At 41.0% G+C, this 20,867-nt stretch overlaps 1 protein-coding gene across 1 annotated transcript in view; it reads left to right on the top strand.

The window, feature by feature from the left end:
• Positions 1–20,867, top strand: part of RB1CC1 (RB1 inducible coiled-coil 1) — a 176,599-nt gene that overhangs the window by 95,788 nt on the left and 59,944 nt on the right. The window contains 4 exon segments of the mRNA XM_030553083.1: positions 1,972–2,344; positions 2,347–2,760; positions 2,763–3,398; positions 3,401–3,869. Coding sequence (XP_030408943.1) covers positions 1,972–2,344; positions 2,347–2,760; positions 2,763–3,398; positions 3,401–3,869 — 1,892 coding nt within the window.

Raw genomic sequence — 20,867 nt, 5'->3', positions numbered from 1 at the left:
TTGACCCTAGCCACTGGGCTTTGGGATATTCTGATGTGAGTCTCTCTCAAGCTGTTCCATTGTGGATACTTAGTCATTGGGCCAAGAACTTGAACTTGGTCTCCCACATCCCAGGAGAATACCAGGCTGTAGTGTCATTTTCACTCTCACTCTCTGGCCCAACGAAAGCAGCGAAGAGTCCTGTGGCACCTTATAGACTAACAGGTGTATTGGAGCATGAGCTTTCATGGGTGAATACCCACTTCGTCAGATGCATGAATGAAATGAGTATTCACCCACGAAAGCTGATGCTCCAATACGTCTGTTTAGTCTATAAGGTACCACAGGACCCTTTGCTGCTTTTACAGATCCAGACTAACACGGCTACCCTCTGATACTTGGCCCAATGACTTCATTTTCATTCACATTAACAGTTCATAGTCGTTCTCCACATCAGGCAGAGGGAGAAACTGAACTCTGGTCTCCCACATCACAGGTAGTAGGGGAAATAAAACACAGATTTTTTGAATTCACTGAATTTTTATTGGATTTTTTTTGTTTGGTTCAACCTGATCCAGTTTTTCAGAATTGCTAGTGAACAAAAAAATCAGTTATTCATTCAGCTCTAATAGTGATGGGGATTTTGTGATTCAGATGCTTAAAACTGCACTGAGACATACAAATTTATTTACATTAGTATCAGAAATTACTTTATATTACATAACCTAGATAATCCTAGCCCATGAACCCTTGCTTTATTAGAGAAAGACTCGGTGGCTTATCCTACCCCACTGGGATAAGATTCACTTTTTCATTCAAGAAACTGTCCAGCGCTTGAGAGTTGAAATGAGAGTGCCCTTGGATTCTCTGGAGTAAATAAAAATTTGCCAAGACCCCTTGGTTCAGTTCACTTCACAAGGGAAAGTTCCAGGAAGTTGGGTGAGCCAGCTTTGTCTGCTTTGTACTATTCTGGCAGCAGAAAATGGATCTAATGAGCTGGTTAATCTGGCCCTCAGTGTTTTAATGAAGGGGTATGGCCAAGTTCTGGCACTCCATAGCCAAGTCTGAACTTTCTCCAGTATTTATAGGAAGAGAGGTCCAAAAGGAGGAAGTTTAGTTTGAGAAAGAAAATCATCAGGTAGACTATATTTCATTCTTCTGTGCCCTCTCTGTACTATCTATTGAAGGCCCCTGTTGCATCTTTCTGCATCTCTGAAAAAGAGGAGAAACTCGATTTGCTTTTGATGTCTGTGTTACTATGGATGAGTCTTACTGCATCAAGAAATTTTTATAAATATGTTGTGAAATCTTATTTTTGTTGAAATACTAAAAATGTACTTGATTTATACAAGTTTTAACAGTTGATTAAAAAGAAGGGGAGTTGTGTGCAGAGAGAAGCCTTCGTCGTTAAACATATTTTTATCTTCATCTAGATCTTAATTTTGCATCCTATTATTCATATTATTATAGTGTAAATCATGTCAACTTTTTTCATTAAATAGTACTTTTTCAAAGAAGTGAGTTCAGACAGTATTAGAAAACAAAGCACATAGCAAAGATAATTAATTTTCATATCAAATATGTGATGGTTTTCTTTAATTTCCTGGCTCCTAGCATTTTTTGGCAACTGCTCTCACTTCCACAGGTTTGTACAATATATAAATTACATTACAGTCCTTAAAGTACACTACATGTACTATACAATCACACTTTTTATAGTCAATTTTGATATACGTATAGTTAATATTGCACACACAACACGCTTGCTAACTAAAGATTTCAAGGAAGATGCTGAAATTGTCAAAACCATTTGAGTTTACATTTCCTTAACTTTTTTTAATGTCCGTTTTTGAAAAGTTATATGTGTAAATGATTGACACTTTCTAGTGCTTGGGTTACTTTATTTGTTATAATATTGCCAATTTTATCTAAATCTTAAAATATATTTATCATTCAGTTTGTAAAGCTTTGGTTTAAATTTTATACTTGCAGGTCTCCAATAGTCAAGCATCGCCACAATCTGCTACTACACCAAGGATGGAAAGTGCTAAAGGAACCACAATTGCTACCTCTTCTAGAACTCCTCCATCACTCAGTCTTCAGGGTCCCTTGTGTCCTCCTGTGTGTCCCCCAGCTCCATTAGATGAATTGTCACCAGACAGCATTGATGCTCATACATTTGATTTTGAAACAATCGCTCATCCAAACTTAGAGCAAGCTCTTAAGCAAGGGTCTTTAGACTTGGATTCACTAGCAGAAAGTCCAGAGTCGGACTTTATGTCGGCAGTGAATGAGTTTGTAATAGAGGAAAATCCATCATCTCCTAATATAGTAAGTGATCCGCAAAGTCCAGAAATGATGGTGGAGTCCTCTATTCTTCAGTTATCAATGCAATAGACAATAGACGTATGCAAGACACAAATGTTTGTGTAAAAGAGGATTCTCTAAATGCTCGCATGGAGAAGTGTAGAGTTGTTGCCCAGGAATCACAGTTTAATTTAAGAAACATAAAAGAAGACCTCTGTCACTTTAGAACATTTGTACAGAAAGAACAGTGTGACTTTTCGAATTCTTTAAAATGTACATCAGTAGAAATAAGGAATAATATACAAACAGTAAAACTTTCACTTGAAAAAGCACTGAAAGATAAACATCAAAAAGAATTGCAATCTTTGAAAAGTGAGTATGAAACTAGAATTGATACATTACTAAAAGATGCTGAAGAAAACAAACAAAAGATTAAAAAGTTAACAGGAGACTTAATAGATCTTGAAGAAGTTTTGCAAATAAAGATAATGAATTTGCAATAGTGAAGAATGAAAAAGAAGCTGTTGTTTGTCTGCAGAATGAGAGAGATCAGAAATTACTTACATTGGAAGGCCAAATGAAAGATCAGAATTGGGAAATTAAAGAACTGAGGCAGTCGCGTGAGATGGTATTGGAAGATTTGAAAAAACTTCATATTGAAAATGATGAAAAAATTCAGCTTTTGAGGGCAGAGCTTCAGAGTTTGGAACAAAGTCATCTTAAAGAATTGGAAAACAATCTACAAATCAGGCATACACAGGAATTTGAGAAACTAATAGCTGAGCACAAGGATTGTTTAGATAAGTTAAAAGAAGAAAACCAGCAGAGAGTCGAACAAATGCAGGAATCTCATGCAGCAGTTGTCCAAGAGAAGGAGCAACAGATAGAGAAGTTAAAACTCAAAGTTTCTGATCTGTTTGACGTGAGGTGCAAATTAGAAGTTGAACTTGCACTGAAGGAAGGAGAAACTGATGAAATGAAGATTTTGTTGGAAGAAAGCAGAACTCAGCAACAGGAGATCCTAAAGTCCCTTATTGATAAGGAAACTGAAAATTTAAGAAAGGAGTTAGATAACTTAAACCATAAGATACAAGTTAATAATGATGAATATCAATGGGCCTAGTAGAGCTAAGAACTTTAATGACAATTGAGAAAGATCTGTGCATTTCAGAATTAGTGGACAGACATGAAGAAGAAACAAATGTTCTTAAAATTGAATTGAACAAAGTAACCTCTTTACATCAAAAAGCTTTTGAAGTAGAAAAAAGTCTCAAAGAACAAATAATAGAACTACAGAGTAAGTTAGAAGTGGAAGCGAATGCCCTAGAAAAGCAAAAAGAGGAAAAATTGACTGTGTGTGAACAGAAGGACAAATTTGAAGCTGTTATCCATAATCTTGAGGAGGAAAAAGAACTGTTAATAACTAACCAAGAACAGGAAAGAAAACTACTTGTTCAAAAGCTCAGTAGTGAAAAAGAGGATGCAATACGAATAACCCTTAAGGAGTCTGAATTACAGAGGGAAGCTGTTGAAAAAGAACTCTTGGAAAAAATACAACTACTTGAGATGCAAGTAAATCAGAGGTACTGTAAGAATTAAGTTGTACTTTGTTAGTGATCTAAAAATAAGATAATTCAACAATTTTTATGGTGTACTGCATTTACAAGGTAGTCTACAATACACCCCTCAGTTCCTAGACATTTATGATGCAGTTTAACTATTTTGACTTAGAGTTTCAAACTGTTAAGACTCATAGATAACATTTTTTTGCATCAGTGGACTCTAACTCAAGATATTTTGTAGAGATAAGTTAAATTACTGTTCCTTAACATGCTGGAAAGAACTTCAAAATGAGTAGTGGATTTAAAACCATGTTTAATACAAGCTTTTTAAAAAAAAGTCCGTGTCTGTAATTAATTAATTTTAAGGTTTGAAACATTTTAAAATGTTTTCAGAAAAATAGGGCTTTTGAATTTCAACTTCATAAACTACTGAAAACTGTCACACAGATCCTAAGCACAAGCAGAGTTTGATAGATTCATTATTTTAACATCTCAACTTTTTATCCTTGCGTTTGGAGTGTACAATATTATCTTCTTGCCATCTTGTCCAAAAAAAAGACAACTATTTTTAAAAAAAATTGGAGTAACTCAGGGTTGGTTCTATGCAAATTGTACATCATCCACATATCCACATAAGTTCACACAATCTGCAAAGATCTAGTTATGGTGCTGGTCCACGGTGCAATGGAAATTTTAGAAACATGTATATTGTTATATGGTACCTGAAAGCTGCTTTAAGAAACCATATTCCCTTTTTGGCAACCAACCACTCATTTGCTGGCAGCAGATAAACCTGCCACTTGCTAGCTGTTCCATGATAACTTACCTGAAATATATCATCTTATGCCTCTGAAAGGAAGTGCGAGTGTGGCAACCAGACCAGAAATTCATTAGGTTTACAGAAAAAAGAGATCAAATGTTGTTTTTGTTTAAGTGCTGTGCAAACTTCATTTACTTTCATAGTCACATAAATATAACAGAGGGCAGTATTTTGTTATTTATATTGTTAGCACTCAGTAACCCCAATAAAAAAATCTCATTGTGCTGGATATAGTACAGATGAGTAAGAGAAGCAGTGTTTGAGTTTTCAGTCTAGATTTGATGGTGTGATAGGTAGACAAAACAGACAAATGGCTTAGAGAGTAAGTTGAGAATATGAAATACCAATGAAATAGAGCTCAGCAGAAAGCAATGTGGCCCAAGATTTGGATACAAATTTAGATTAGACTTCCTTTTCTTTTTAAATGTCAGTGAGTGTGATAGAGTTCTAAAATTACTGCTTCTCTAAATGTAGAATTCAAAAATATTATACATTTGCATATGATTTATTGCAGTACAAAATTTTAAAAAGGTGAAATTTGATTTAAATACTAGTCTTATCCACATCAGTTTGATTTTGACACTGTCATTTGTATAGTGAAATCTCTAATTATTGTCAGTACTACATATAAAAATTTACAATAAAGGTTAAGTTTAGAAAGACAAGTACTCCTTAATTCAATGCAGCTTTAACTCAGCCCGTTTATACGCTGTGGTAGTCTTTAATTACATGATCACATACTATTTTTTCCATAGCTCCCTTGCCTCATTCAGTGCTCAGAATAGGTGATGTTTACTGAAGGGGTAACAATCCTCTACTACAGTGGTTCTCACACAGGGGTAAGCGTAACTCTGAGGGTACACAGAAGTCTTCCAGGGGATACATCAGTTTATCTAGATATTTGCCTAGTTTTACAACAAGCTGCATAAAAAGCACTAGCAAAGTCGTACAAATTAAAATTTCATACAATGACTTGACTGTTCTACTCTATATTCTATACACAAAATATAAGTGAAATATTTATATTCCAATTCATTGATTTTATAGTTATATGGGAAAATGAGAAAGTAAGCAATTTTTTTTCAGTAAGAGTGTGCTGTGGCACTTCTGTATTTTTATGTCTGATTTTGTAAGCAAGTAGTTTTTAAGTGAGGTATAACTTTGGAGTACGCAAGACAAATCAGACTCCCGAAAGGGGTACAGTAGTCTGGAAAGGTTGAGAGCCACTGCTCTACTGAGTATTAAGTGACCAGCAGTTTTTCAGAGGCTTATAACGTTGCCAAATTTGGGTGCATTTTCATGAGGGTGGCAAAAGAAACATCCTTGATATTAGTGTGACACCCTGCCAAATATCATATTCTTGCTCCCAAGGCCAGGAGGTGGTAGAGCTTCTCGTGAAATAGTTGTAGGAATTACTATAAGCGGAGGAGTGTCATCCCTAATTTCGCTTGGGCATGGCCAAACTAGGAGAACTGCAACTTTCCAAAAAATATTCAACCTGAAGCAGACATTCAGCATAGAAGAATTCAGGCCAGACAGTTAGTTGGGCGAGGATATAATTAATTAAAAACAGGATCTTTATAATAGAAATTATTTGGCAAACTTTACTGTAAGCTATCTATATTAGACAAGTTTCCTTGAAAAAGCTATTAACCAGTGACAAATAGGAAGCTTTCCATGGCAGTTGTGGGGGATGTGTACACCTGCTCATATCACCAATAAAATTGCTATGATGGGAGATTTCCCGAAGTGTTAGGGCTTGTCTACATGAATAAATTAGTGAGCAGCAAGATAAGATAAAAATTTACAGTGCACTAGCTATTTCACACTAACCCCATGTGGACATTCTTACTGTGCACTAAAAGTGCCTTTGTGTGCTTTAGCTGAATACTCTTTAAAGTGTACTAAGCTAAACCGCCTAAGGCACTTTTAGTGCACAGTGTGCCCACATAGGAACTTAATATAGACTAGCGAGTGTATAGTAAATTCTACCTTAATTTGCTGTTCACCAACTTCTTGTGTAGACACGCCCTTAATGTAGTCAGAAACACAGATGCGAGCTCTTTTACTGGATTCGTCTGTGTGACTGGATGACTCAGGAGATTAATAGGATATGGAGAATTTCATTAGAAGATCACTAGTTCATTTCTGGACTATGGGGTAATGACAAATAGAAGCAACTAATCTCTGGACAGAAGCCCATATGTACAATGATTCTGTCCCATTCCAGTTCTTATTGGATAGGGTTTTTTCTCCACACAAGAAAAATTACCCTCCAAAATTTAACTCGAATTTGCTCCCTTTTTGGCCTTTTAGAAAGGTGAAAGATTATTCAATCTTCATACCAAGACTAACTTCAAATCTATTGGTAGTCTCTGTAGAACATCCATTGAAGCACATTAACAGGCAGTATGGTAAATCTTTCCCTTTCTGTGTTTTCTTAGTCCATGAATAAACAAGCAACACATAGTGTAGAGTGTGCTGCAGAAGTGTCCAGGATGGGGAAAGTTTTGCAATAGAGCAGTTCTCCCGCCTGTTATGAATTATGTAATGGAATTTTGTGTTCATGTAAAACAGAAAGGTCCTTATTTGTAAGGTCTCATCCCAAATATGCCCACACTGTATACTGCACTTTAATAAATAAATTCCCTTCACAAATGAAGAGTTGAGTTGATTGCATGATTTAAACTTGTTCAGGGAAGTCTAGATATTTCAAATCAGGTTCCTAGCTCATTAATCCATCCGTTCTGAATTGCATAGGTGTGCAAGGGGAGGAAAACGAGAAAGTAACACTTATCCAAACTTCTGCATGTACACAAAGCAGTGTATGCAATATTTGCTATGATATTATACATTCATTGTTTTGTTTGTGTGCAGCCTAAAGTGCTGTGTTTTTTTAATAATCTAGCTCTGCAAATAGTGCATACTTAAATGTTGTTGATCTGAGCACCATATTTTCAAAGAATGATGTACAACTTTTAAAGATATATTACTTTTTTAGATTAAAGGAGTTATGTGCTTTCACATGTCTTAAGTATGTTCAACTTTAGGCCCAGTTCCACTCCTATTAAAATCAATGGTAAAACTGCAATAAGTAATGATGGCTTGCTTCATCTTTCAGACACAGAAATGTACTCAGTGGGTAAACAGTTGTATACTTTTTTTTTTTTTGTTTTTAAGCCTTTTAGTGGGAAGTTCTTTTAGCATGAGTAAAGTACCAGAAAATGCGGTAGACCTAATTTACCTTGATTTCGGTAAGGCATTTGACACGGTTCCACATGCGCATTATTAGTCCAATTGGAAAAGATGGAGATCAGTATGAAAATTGAAAGGTGGATAAGGAACTGTTAAAGGGGAGACTACAACGGGTCGTACTGAAGGGTGAACTGTCAGGCTGGAAGGAGGTTACTAGTGGAGTTCCTCAAGCATTGGTTTTGGGACCAATCTTATTTAACCTTTTATTACTGACCTTGGCACAAAAAGCGGGAATGTGCTAATAAAGTTTGCGGATGACACAAAGCTGGGGAGTATTGCTAACACGGAGAAGGACCAGTTTATCATACAGGAAGATCTGGATGACCATGTAAACTGGAGTAATAGTAATAAGATGAAATTTAATAGTGAAAAGTGCAAGGTCATGCACTTAGGGATTAATAATAAGAATTTTAGATATACATTCGGGACGCATCAGTTGGAAGCAACAGAGGAGGAGAAGGACCTTGGGGTATTTGGTTGATCACAGGATGACTATGAGCCGCCAATGTGATATAGCATTAAAAAAGCTAATGCGGTTTTAGGATGCATCAGGCGAGGTATTTCCAGCAAAGATAAGGAGGTGTTAGTACCGTTATATAAGGCACTGGTGAGACCCCACCTGGAATGCTGTGTGCAGTTCTGGTCTCCCATGTTTAAGAAGGATGAATTCAAACTGGAACAGGTTCAGAACAGGCTACTAGGATGATCCGAGGAATGGAAAACCTGTCATATGAAAGGAGACTCAAAGAGCTTGGCTTGTTTAGTCTAGCCAAAAGAAGGCTGAGGGGGGATATGCTTGCTCTTTATAAATATATCAGAGGGATAATATTAGGGAGGGAGAGGAATTATTTAAGCTTAGTACCAATGTAGATACAAGAACAAATGGGTATAAACTGGACACTAGGAAGTTTAGACTTGAAATTAGACGAAGGTTTCTAACCATTAGAGGAGTGAAGTTCTGGAACAGCCTTCCAAGGGGAGTAGTGGGGGCAAAAGACATATCTGGCTTTAAGACTAAGCTTGATAAGTTTATGGAAGGGATGGTATGATGGGATAGCCTAATTTTGGCAATGATCTATGATTATCAGCAGATAAGTATGCCCAGTGGTCGGTGATGGGATGTTGGATGGGATGGGATCTGAGTTACTGCAGAGAATTCTTTTCTGAGTGCTGGCTGGTGAGTCTTGCCCACATGCTCAGGGTTTAGCTGATCACCATATTTGGGGTCGGGAAGGAATTTCCTCCGGGGCAGATTGGCAGAGGCCCTTGAGGCCCTTCCTCTGCAGCGTGGGGCATGGGTCACTTGCTGGTGGATTCTCTGCAGCTTGAGGTCTTCAAACCACAATTTGAAGACTTCAGTAACTTGGACATAGGTTAGGAGTTTGTTATAGAAGTGGATGGGTAGGATTCTGTGGCCTGCTTTGTGCAGGGGGTCGGACTAGATGATCATATTGGTCCCTTCTGACCCTAGAGTCTATGAGAACAAAAATGAAAGAGTGAGCAAATTTACAAGTTCGTATTTTGTAAAGTCTGAAACTTTGAATCTCTTGTACAAAAGTTGCAATGATTTTTAAAAGTGCATGTTCTCAGTTTTATATAAAGGGATGGGAATTTTGATGATTTAAATAAAGGTAATCAAATCTAGGTTTTTCTTTTTTCTCTCAAGCTGCATTAGTTTTAGACATGTTACACTTGGATTCTCAGATTTATTGAAATACCATTATAGCTGATAATGAATGACGTCACATAGGTCTGTAAAGAAAGGAGGAGGAAAGGGGGAAATGAATTCAGTGGTTTCTTTTATCAGTTGCTTAAATATAGGTTATAAATCTAAAAGAGCTCTCTTGGTGATTCCAGCATTAGTAGCTGAGAAATGCAGCTAATCAGTTTCTTCTGCTCATAGCAGCTATTGTTTGGTTGCAAAGAAAATAACGCTAGCGCAGTTTGAGAATGAGAAGGAATTTGCATTAAAATATGCTAGGCACAGAGATGGAAGTGGAAGAAGTGCTTGGAGAGATGCACAGAAACTGAGCAGCATGACTAGCATGGCAGGGTATGTAATAGGAGACAAGTTTCAGTAATTATTTTACCTTGATACAGGAAGATTTTGAAAGGTCTAGAGGTGTGAGAAGAATGACTCCAGATTGTGAATGTTGGCAATGGAGGGTAGAATTGCCAGCAGTAATAGAGAATTGAGGAAGGGAAGAGTGTTTAGGAAGAAAGATGACTAAACCCAAATTCTTTATTGATATTAAAGCTAGAGCTGATGACGTACCTTCCATTGATATGTTTCAGACACGATGATATGTAGGGCTGCACAGAAAGAGGAAGGCCAGGAGTAAAGCACATTTGCAAGTGGTCAGCACAGAGATAATCGTTAAATCTGTGTCTGCACACTGTATAGGAATAAGATACACAAAGAACAGGTATCAACTTACAACAGAGGCTTGTTGGACCCCATCAGGAAGAGGGCAAAGGAAATATGAGGGACTGCTAGGGGAGATGCTTAGTGGTCGTCAGATAAGTAGGAGAACAAGAACGGTGCCATGAAAGCCAAACTACAAAATTATGAAGATACTTAAGAATATGGAGGGGGAGGAAGAGGAGGAGAATGAACCATAAGCCCCATGACTTAACCAAAGAGAAGTTGCGGATATACATACTTAAAATAAAACCCAGTCATTTACAAAACACAACAGTTTGAAATATCAATATCAGAAGCACTCATCATCAATAAAATGTAACAATATTTGAAAATAGCTTTTTAATTACGATGCATGCTTCTGCCAGTGCTAGCAGGAATAGACATGTTTCAGAAGACGAAATGCCAGAGCATTTGAAAAAAATCTCCATGCTATGATACAGAGTCCACAACACAGTGCTGTGTGACAAGCATAAAGGAAAGCCAAAGAATCAAATGGATGCTCATGGAGGAAGGGAGGGGGGACTGAGGACTCCAGCTATCCCACAGTCCCCGCAGTCTCCGAAAAGTATTTACATTCTTGGCTGAACTCCCAATGCCTCTAGGGTCAAACACATTGTCCGGGGTGTTTCTCGTCAATTTAGCGCCCTTCCTCCCCATGGAAAGAAAAGGGAAAAAAATTGTTTCTTGACTTTTTCAGTGTCACCGTATGTCTACTGCACTGCTGCTGGTAGACGCTGTGCCGCGGCACTGAACAACAGCATCCTCTCCCCTCCTTCCCCGGTGGCAGATAGTGCGGTGCAGAAGGACTGGTAGCCGTCCTTGTCATCATCCCGTGAGTGCTCTTGGCTGGCCTCAGGTGAGGTCAGCCGGGAGCGCCTGGGTAAAAATAGGAATGACTCCCGGTTATTCCCGGCAGATGGTACAGAACAGCTGGTAATCATCCTCATCATAGCAACTGGGTGCTGAGCTCCATCAGCCCCACCCCCGTTTCATGTCTAAAGAAAAGATTTTGTACTGCCTGGACTATCAGCAGCGGGATGCTGGGCTCCTCTCCCCTCCCTACTGTTTAATGTCCTGCCTGGACTATCCCAGTAGCTGGAGGCTGCCTCCCCCTCATTTTATCTCACTAAAAAGTCAGTGTTTCTTATTCCTGCATTCTTCATCACACAAATGGGGGGACCTGGCAAGGTAGCTCAGGAGGGTTGGGGGAGGAGGGAAGCAACGGGTGGGGTTGTTGCAGGGGCACCCCCTAGAATGGCATGCAGCTCATCATTTCTGCAGGATCTGACACGGAGTGGCTGTGCTCTCTGGTACACTGGCTCTCTAGTACACTTGCCCCATATTCTAGGCAGGACTGACTCTCTATTTTTAGATACAACATAAAGGAGGGAATGACCCGGGGGTCATTCCCATTTTGTCTTTGCGACCCCGGCCGACCTCAGCGAAGGTCAACCAGGAGCACCATGACAGCAGCAGATGGTACAGAACAACTGATAACCATCATCTCATCGCCAGTTTATACTGGCACAGCAGACGGTACAGAACGACTGGTAACCATCTCTGCTACCTTGCAAAGGCAAAAATGCTGCTGTGTAGCGCTGCAGTACCGCCTCTGTCAGCGGCATCCAGTACACATACGATGACAGTGACAAAGGCAAAACAATCTCCATGGTTGCCATGCTATGGCGTCTGCCAGGGCAACCCAGGGAAAAAGGGCGCGAAATAATTGCCGTTGCTTTCATGGAGGAAGGAATGAGTGATGACATTTACCCAGGATCACCCGCGACACTGTTTTTACACCATCATGCATTGGGATCTCAACCCAGAATTCCAATGGGCGGGGGAAACTGCGGGAACTATGGGATAGCTACGGGATAGCTACCCACAATGCAACGCTCCAGAAATCGATGCTAGCCTTGGTACATGGACGCACACCGCCGAATTATTGTGCTTTGTGTGGCCGCGTGCACTCGACTTTATACAATCTGTTTTACAAAACCGGTTTATGTAAAATCGGAATAATCCTGTAGTGTAGACGTACCCAGATAGAACTGTGGAAGCCTGCCGTAATATCCCTGAGAAGCCCTTTTTCTGAAGGAAACTTTTTTTTCTTTAATGACTGGCACACACCATCTTAGTTCATTATTGTGTTACCAGAGCTGATGGCTGCACTTCACATTTAATTTTTTGAGAGATTTGGGACTTAATTATTAGGAATCAGTGTTATATCATTAGGGATGGAGCAGAACTCCTCAGATTTTATTAATCAAAAATATAAATCTGCTTTTCTATCCTGTCCACTTTCAGCAATCTTCATACTGGATTTTCATCTACTTCCAGAGGTGGAGACAGAGGCCAGACATTTGTCATCAGTTATATTTCCAGGTTTAGGACTGTCCACTAGGAAAACTTGCCAAAATTCTTTGCTTTCACATGCTGATACAAGGAGGCCTGGAATCTGCCTGGAACAGTCTTTCTAATATGTAGAACATTTTAATTCCATTAAGACTTTTTAAAGAAGTAATTAAGCTTCTTTTGGCAATTTTAAAATTGAGTGCAAAGCAATTATAGATTATACTCGGGGCAAGTCTGTGCTAAAAAAATTAAAAATTCTGCACATAAGTGTTCTGCAATCTTATTTGTCAAAATAACAGAGTATAATCTTACCAATTTCAATTATTTTGGTAATGTATTCAAAATAAATGTCAGCAAGCATGTCTGTAACAATACAGACAAAAAAGATTCAGGATATTTTTTAACAAATAGATTCTTTACTAGGCATATTAATATAGAATGTTGAGTAATAATTTAAACTACAGTACAGAATCTTATTTACCACACCCCTCAGAAGCAGTGCAGAGGTTGAGGGAGTCAGGGGTAATGGAGAAGCTGAGGGACAGGAAAGTAATTGCTGAGGAGTAGTCTGGGATTGAACCTGGAGGGATGTTGGGTATGTGGGGGGAAGTATGGAACAGGGTTGTTTTTTTTTGGGGGGGGGGCTGTTAGCGATTGGGGAGCCTCCCCATGCAGACCCTGGCTGACCCCAGCTTCTGCCATTCAGTCAGGCCCCTCTGCCACTTTCCATGTCTCCCTGGACCCCCACTTAGCCACCCCTTCTTACCCTGTTCTCATGTGTCCCTGCAGCCGCACTTGTCCCCCTATCCCTCTGTATCTCTGCATTCCCCATCCCTGTCCCATGTGTCCCTGCACCTCCATTCAGCCACCCCTTGTCTCTATATGGCCTGCACCCCGACTCCCATTCAGCATTACTGCAATCTGTCCCCCCTACTAGCCCTTTTGAACTCCAGTCCATGTGACCCTAGCAGCCCTGTGTTCCCCACGCTGTCTGTCTCCCCTCATATCCCGTCCTCCTCATCTGGCCCTGCAGTGAGGAATGCAGCTTTGCTCCCTATCCATGGTGGGCTGCTCCAGCCGATGAGCCAGCTACCCTCTGTTCAGGTGCCACAGCAGCCTGTGGGAGGCGAAAGGCATAATTGCAGTCCTCTCCAGCAGAGTCTTTTCTGCAGAGGAAGAAAAACGTCTGCAGGGAACATGAATTCTTCTTGGAGTGCTTGCTCATGTCAATTCCATTCTAGGTATGTGTGCGCCCATACGCACAGTTGTCAAATTTTTGCCTTAGCAGTATCTGTAGGGTTGACTGTAGCACCCCTTAAGTACTGCCCTCATGCGTTGGTATATTAGGCTGCCGACCCTGTGCCCTCTCATTTCCTTCTTTCTGCCTATGATGGTTGGTTGGAGTACCTGTCTTGCATTGCAAGAGCATTAGCAGTTCTTCACAGCCCATTGTCTGTCGTCTTTGTATGTAGTTTGTAGATACTTGTTTAGCCATTAAGTTAAGTGATAGGTTAGTTTGGTAGTTAGAGCCCCAGCTGGACTTGGCCCCGGAGTAGGGTCTTCCCTGCTCTTTGGCTTCAAACCATGCTCGTCATGCAACAGGCTGATGCCTGAGTGTTCCTACAACAGTTGTTTGAAGTGCTTGGAGGAGTCCCATATAAAGGACAAGTGCAGAATCTATAAGAATTTTCACCCTAGAACCCAGAAGGAGCAGGATATCCGCTTGAGGGCCCTCCTCATGGAGGCTGCACTTCACTCCCACTTGGATCCCACCCTGAGCACCTCGGAATCGGTGCAGAGCACACTGCCAGCACCTTTCTCCCTCACCCATGCCGAAGAAGTGGCAAAAGAAGAAGATGCCCATCCGGCACCAGAAGTGATGGGGGCCTTGGGCAAATGATGTATGTCAGGTCACGTGCCCGACTCGGGGCTTCCCCAGTGGCCAAGAACAAGCAGGCCAACTGACACTACAGACACTGCACCAGGTGCCAGACACTGCCAAGGCGCCAACACCTAGGTGCAAGCTAATCATGGGACTTCCCATAGGGCAGTAGAGCACCCTCAGTCCCCAGACCGCAGACGTACATCCCTATCTCCGTGGCCTAGGACTCCGGCATCGCATCTCCGGTCAGAAGACCCAGGTCCCTGATGCCCCACTCCCCCTACAAGACATGGGACACTGGGATCGAGGCACTGGTCCCCTGTGCCACCGATACGGTGAGTGTGACGGTACCTCCCATACAGCTTTATGGAAATATGCATATGAATGTATGTATATAACCTAACTAGAATGTGTTTTATACTACATATGCCATGTAACATATCTCTGTAAAGATTATGAGCTACTGAATCTATTAATCCTATTTGTATAATGTATCATTTTTGTATTTAAAGTTATGAATATTGGCTGCATACTTGTTTGATTCAAAGTAGGCTGTAGTGAAGCAGTTGGTCAGCTCCCTGAGAAAACTATCTCAGTAAGTGCCCAATCCCAAAACACTTAAGCCAACAATGAACTTGGAGACACCAGTACACATCTGGGCTTTCCCGGGAATGTGGCTCGGCTGGTGAGAAACTCAGTCAAGCATGGACATGTGACTTGCCCAGGTGGCTCCAAAACTCCCTCTTGGAGCTGGACTTTGGATAGGAGAGGGGACGGGGTCTCCACCCACAAAAAGAAAGTCTATTTAAACCCATGGGAGACCCCTCCATTTGATCTTGGCTAAAGAGAGAGCCTCTGAACCCCCCAGGATACTTGAAAGAATCTGGAACAAAGGGCAGTGTGCAAGACCCATTTTGGACCTGCATCGTCTCAAGAAGTCTCTCAAAAAGTTGAAGTTTTGCATGGTCTCCCTGGCCTCCATCATCCCCTCCCTGGTTCCAGGAGACTGGTATGCCACCCTCAACTTGAAGGACACATATATTGCATTTTATCAGGGCACAAATGCTTATTTTACACTGGGCCAGCACCATTTCCAATTCAGGTCATTGCCATTCAGTCTCTCGTCAGCCCCAAGAGCATTAACAAAGTGCATAGCACCAGTGTTGTTCACATTTACCCATTCCTCAAAGACTGGCTATTAAAGGATTGATCTCAGGATCAGGTGCAGCAGCATTGATCTGGTTTGTTCCACCTGTTGCGACCTGGGCTGTTAATAAATGAGAAAATGTTGACCTTAATCCCGGTACAATTCATAGAGTTCATTGGAGCAGTCCTCAACTCTGCTCAGGCCAGAGTCTTCCTCCCGAAGGCTCAGTTCCAACCCATGGCAGACCTCATCTTGTGCATGCAAACCCACCCTCTTCCCACCACTCACATGTGCCTGCACTTGTTGGGCCACATGGCCGTCTGCACTTATGTGGTCCAGCATGCACGACTCCACCACAGGCCCCTGCAGGCATGGCTGGCATCATACATCTCCCAACAAACACAATATGGACTGTGTGGTCAGGGTCCCGGATCATGTATTGTCGTCACTCACCTGGTGGCAGAGTCCTGCATTGATATAGGAGGGAGTTCCCTTGGTGGATCATCCTTGTCCTCCGCCCCCGTGTCTCCGATGCCTTGGACCTAGGGTGAGGAGCCCACCTGGGCAATCTCAGCAGGGAAGGTTGTTGGTCAAGTTATGATTGCTCCCTACACATCGTCAGGGAGCTCAGAGCAGTTCGCCTGGCCTGACAAGCCTTCCTTAAAAAAACAGGGTGGTCCAGGTCCTGCCGGACAATACAGTGGCTATGTTCTATATCAACAAGCAGGGCAGAGCCATATCATCTGTCCTTTGCCAGGAAACCCTCAGGCTCTGGGACTACTGTATACATACAACACGGCATCCATCTCGTAGCCCTCCCCACCTCCAGGCCCTGGAATACTTTGGCAGATAACCTCAGCAGAACCTTCTCATCTTGCCATGAGTGGTCCCTCCACCTGGAAGTGATCAGCTTCATCTCCAGAGGTGGGGAATCCCCAGGTGCATCTGTTCGCATCCAGGCAGAACAGGAAATTACATGTTTTCTGCTCGATTCAGGGGATCGACAGACTCCCTGTTGGATGCTTTTCTACTCCTGTGGTTGGGGACTTTGTTGTACACCTTCCCTTCAGTACCGCTGATTACAGAGTCTGCATAAAAAGTCAAGCAGGACAGGGCAAAGGTGATTCTCATAGCGCTAGGTTGGCCATGCCAGCAGTGTTAGGCATGTTGCAGTCCTCTGCATCTGAAAATGGCGGCGCTGCACCTGATGGTTTGGCTGCTGCATGGTTAAATGTTGAGGAGCAAGAATGGTCAGCCACTGTCCAGCAGGTCCTGTTGAGCAGCAGAATGCCCTCCACCAAAGCAAGCCAGCTGGCCAAATGGAAGTGGTTCACTTGTTGGACCTCAGATAAAGTTATTCGGCCCAAGCAGACTTCGCTGCAGTTGATCCTGGACTACCTTCTGCATTCAAGCTTCAAGGCCTGTCTCTTTCATCTTTCAGGGTCCACTTGGCTCCTATCTTGGCCTTCCATCCACTGCTTGACGGTAGGTTGGGTTTTGCCCAGGACATGACTTCCATGCTCCTAAAGGGCCTCAAGCACGTCTTCCCGCACATCAGGGATCCTGTTCTGTCAAGGAACCTGAATCTTGTGCTGTCATGGCTCGCATGAGCACCCCCTTCAAGCCTTTGGCTTCCTACTCTCTCCTTCTCCTGTCCTGGAAGTTTGCATTTCTAGTTGCAATAACATCCACCGACCAGGTCTCTGAGATTAGGGCATTTACCTCGGAACCCCTCTGTACAGTCTTCTACAAGGTCCAGCTATGACTGCACCCAGCTTTCCTGCCCAAGGTGGTCTCACAGTTTCATCCAGGCCAAGACATTTACTTATGTCTTTTTTTTTTTTCAAAGTCACATAAATAGGAGGAGGAGCATAGATTGCATTTCCTAGACATCAGGACAGCACTTCTGCATTGAAAGGACCAAGCCATTCTGCAAGTCGGCGCAATTGTTCGTTGTGTCGGCTCAAATAATTTCTTCTTGGATCACTGCCTGCGTTGGCTGCTGCTACAATCAGGCAAAGTTGCTACTCCGGCAATCAAAACCACCAATTCAACCAGGCCGCAAGCCTCCTTGACAGTTTTCCTAGCCCAGCTGCCTATCCAGAACATCAGTAGGGCTGCCACCTGGTTGTCCGTCCACACATTCACGTCCCATTACACAATTGCTCAGCAGGCCCGGGATGATGTTGGTTTGGTAGAGCAGTACTGCAAGCCGCTAGACTGTTAATCATAGGGCATGTATTTGCTACCTGAGTGTACTTCCGTATTTCAGAATTATTGGACAGGTGCTTTGGCTTTTGATCCCCTAAAAGTCCCAGATTGGGTGTTTAATTGCAGTACAGTTGTAATACCCTCTGTTTATTGCTCACTAGCAATTTGTTTATGATGGTGTAAAACAAACTATGCACAGCATGTGTCCATCTGCTGGCCAGCTAAATGTTTTTCTCAACATGAAAAATAATCAGCATTATGGAGACAGTAGTAGTGACTCATAGTGAAATTTGAGTTGAATTTTGCAATGGAAGCAGGGATTCAACCTCTTGGTTACATATGAAACATACAAAAATATTCTCCCCAAAATTACAACACTTAGAAAATGAATTTTCTGATTTTATGAGAATAACTTACTTTAGGATCAATGGTCACCTTTTCCTGTTCTTCATAATTGAAAGTTTTCTCCTTCAGTGGAAACCATAATTGTCCTGTAGTGGCACAATACAAAGCTTTCACTAATTTTTCCCCTATTGTTACTTGCATCTTCTTGTCAACTGTTTTAAATGGGCCTTTCTGATTATCACTACAATTTTTTTTTCTCCTGCTGATAATAGCCCACCTTAATTGATTAGTTTCTTTAGAATTGGAATGGCAACACCATTTTTTCATTGTGTGTGTGTGTGTGTGTGTGTGTGTGTGTGTGTGTATCTTCCTACTGTATCTTCCACTGCATTTGATGAAGTGGTTTTAGCCCACAAAAGCTTATGCCCAAATAGATATTAGTCTCTAAGGTGCCACAAGTAACTTGTTCTTTTTACTTTTGATGAAGGCATTTTAGTGTTTGTGGACTCATACTGATTAACTGATATTTAAAAACTCATTAGATTACATGTTATTACTTGTATTCAGGTTTAAAAAGTTGATGACCACTTTCATTATGGAATGTAGCAAAATCTTTTTTCCTAATTTCCAGCCTTTCTTCCCCAGAAAATACACTATTTCGCAATCTTCCAAGAGTGGAAATTTAGAGAGAGCCATGAATCCAGAAGAGGGGAAAGTTTAAATAGCATCTTCAAATTTTTCAAGAGAAGTGTAACTTTTTTTGCTTACTATTTATAGAAGGAGCACCTAGAATAAGTAAGGCCAGGTCTACACTACAGATTTATATCGGTATAACGACATAGCTCAGGTGTGACAAATCCACTCCCCTGAGCGACATAGTGATACTGACCTAAACCCCTGTGTAGACAGTGCTATGTCAACAGGAGAGCATCTTGCATGGAGAATCTGTACTAGTTTTTGCAAATGCTCGCTTTTCTGAATTTCAGTGGAGTTTCCTTGAGGAAAGTCCAAAAGGAGTAGATTATCAAGCTGCCTATTAGGACAGGTAAATATGCTCTTACCATTTAACACTGATTTACATTTTAACTTTCCTCTCCCATAATATTAGAAATACTATAGGGAAGTAAAAGAAACTTTTATAAATGTGTATATTTGGTATGTCAGACAGAGTAAATAAGAAATCAGTGTTACATTTAATGATAACTATACTTGTGGTTCCCCCTCTGTTATCTCCCGAGGGCACCCATTTAAGGGTTTCTATTCCCAGCCTCACCTTTCTTGGGCAGAGACCTGTATCTTTCTCACTCCTGACTGGGGTTTTAAGGCTGCACAGCTCCCTGATTTTATGCTGAGATATCCCCAGCAAGCCAGACTGCCTAAACAGGCAAGTTCCTACATTTTGATCTCTCTCCGAAGGCTATATGACCAATCTATTGCCCGCAGCTATAAATTACCACACAGCTCCTTTATTCTTAAGATAAAGCATTACAGAGAAAACATAAAAGCTGTAAAAGAACCTACACATTTTAAAAGCTTACCTGAGGTCATCCATCAATTTTATGGGGCCCCAGTGGGTCAAGTCATTCCAACACTCAAGGATTTTCTTTATTCTCTCCCACCCCTTGGACAGAAGGTCCTGTCCATTTGCTGGATCAGAAAGAAAGCTCAGAGTCAGTTTAAACATAGGCTATTTATTTATTTTTGTAAGTCTCTGTAGAATCCAATTTGAACTATTTTATGCATGCCCAGGATGGATCAGAAAGAAAGCTCAGAGTCAGTTTAAACATAGGCTATTTATTTATTTTTGTCAGTCTCTGTAGAATCCAATTTGAACTATTTTATGCATGCCCCCACAGGAGGTGGTAACTCTGTGGGGCTTATAAGCTTGCTTATTTGCCGTATTCACTACTAACTGTTTTAGTTCCTGAGAAGCTTCCCCACAAAGAGAATACAATCACATATAAGCCACTCTTTTAAAACAAAGGGCCCCCCCCAAAAGTTGCTCTGTCACAATTAAGTTGTATTTGTATATATAAATTCTAAACTTGTCTGAACATTGACAAGTTTAGAATTTATATATAAGGCACTACTTAATTTGTGATATTGCAAATCCCGCAGTATTAGACTTCCATTTCAGTTTTGATTTTAATTGTTACTTTCACACAGTCCACAATTTAGCATATATTTTGAGGTATGCAACACACACTTTTTCCCCATTATTAAAGTAGAACCCCATTTATCTGAGCTGACAATGGCTGAGGCTCGAGCTGTCAGCCCTGCGCATTAATGACTGGAATATAGTTGCAGCAAAATGTCTTGTTGTTAAAAAAAAAAAAAATTAGCATGCATAATATTTGAGTGCTCATATTGTTCAGGCAATTTTTCTTAAACAAATTGGTCTTCCCTGGCTTTTCCAAATTACTGCAATTAATAAAGGTCAGTTATTACTTTTCTGCAATTTTCCATGTCTTGTCCACAACTCAGCTACAATTATTTGACAATATCCCATGATTCAAATAGGGCTTAATATAACGTGACGAAGAATATTCAGTTGTGTCGCAGGGAACACCAAATAACTT

This window comes from Gopherus evgoodei, chromosome 2 (genome assembly GCF_007399415.2).
Source record: "Gopherus evgoodei ecotype Sinaloan lineage chromosome 2, rGopEvg1_v1.p, whole genome shotgun sequence".
In the NCBI taxonomy this organism is placed as follows: Eukaryota; Metazoa; Chordata; order Testudines; family Testudinidae; genus Gopherus; species Gopherus evgoodei.
The sequence above is the reverse complement of the archived record's forward strand: the minus strand, read 5'-3'. Positions and strand labels throughout refer to the sequence as shown.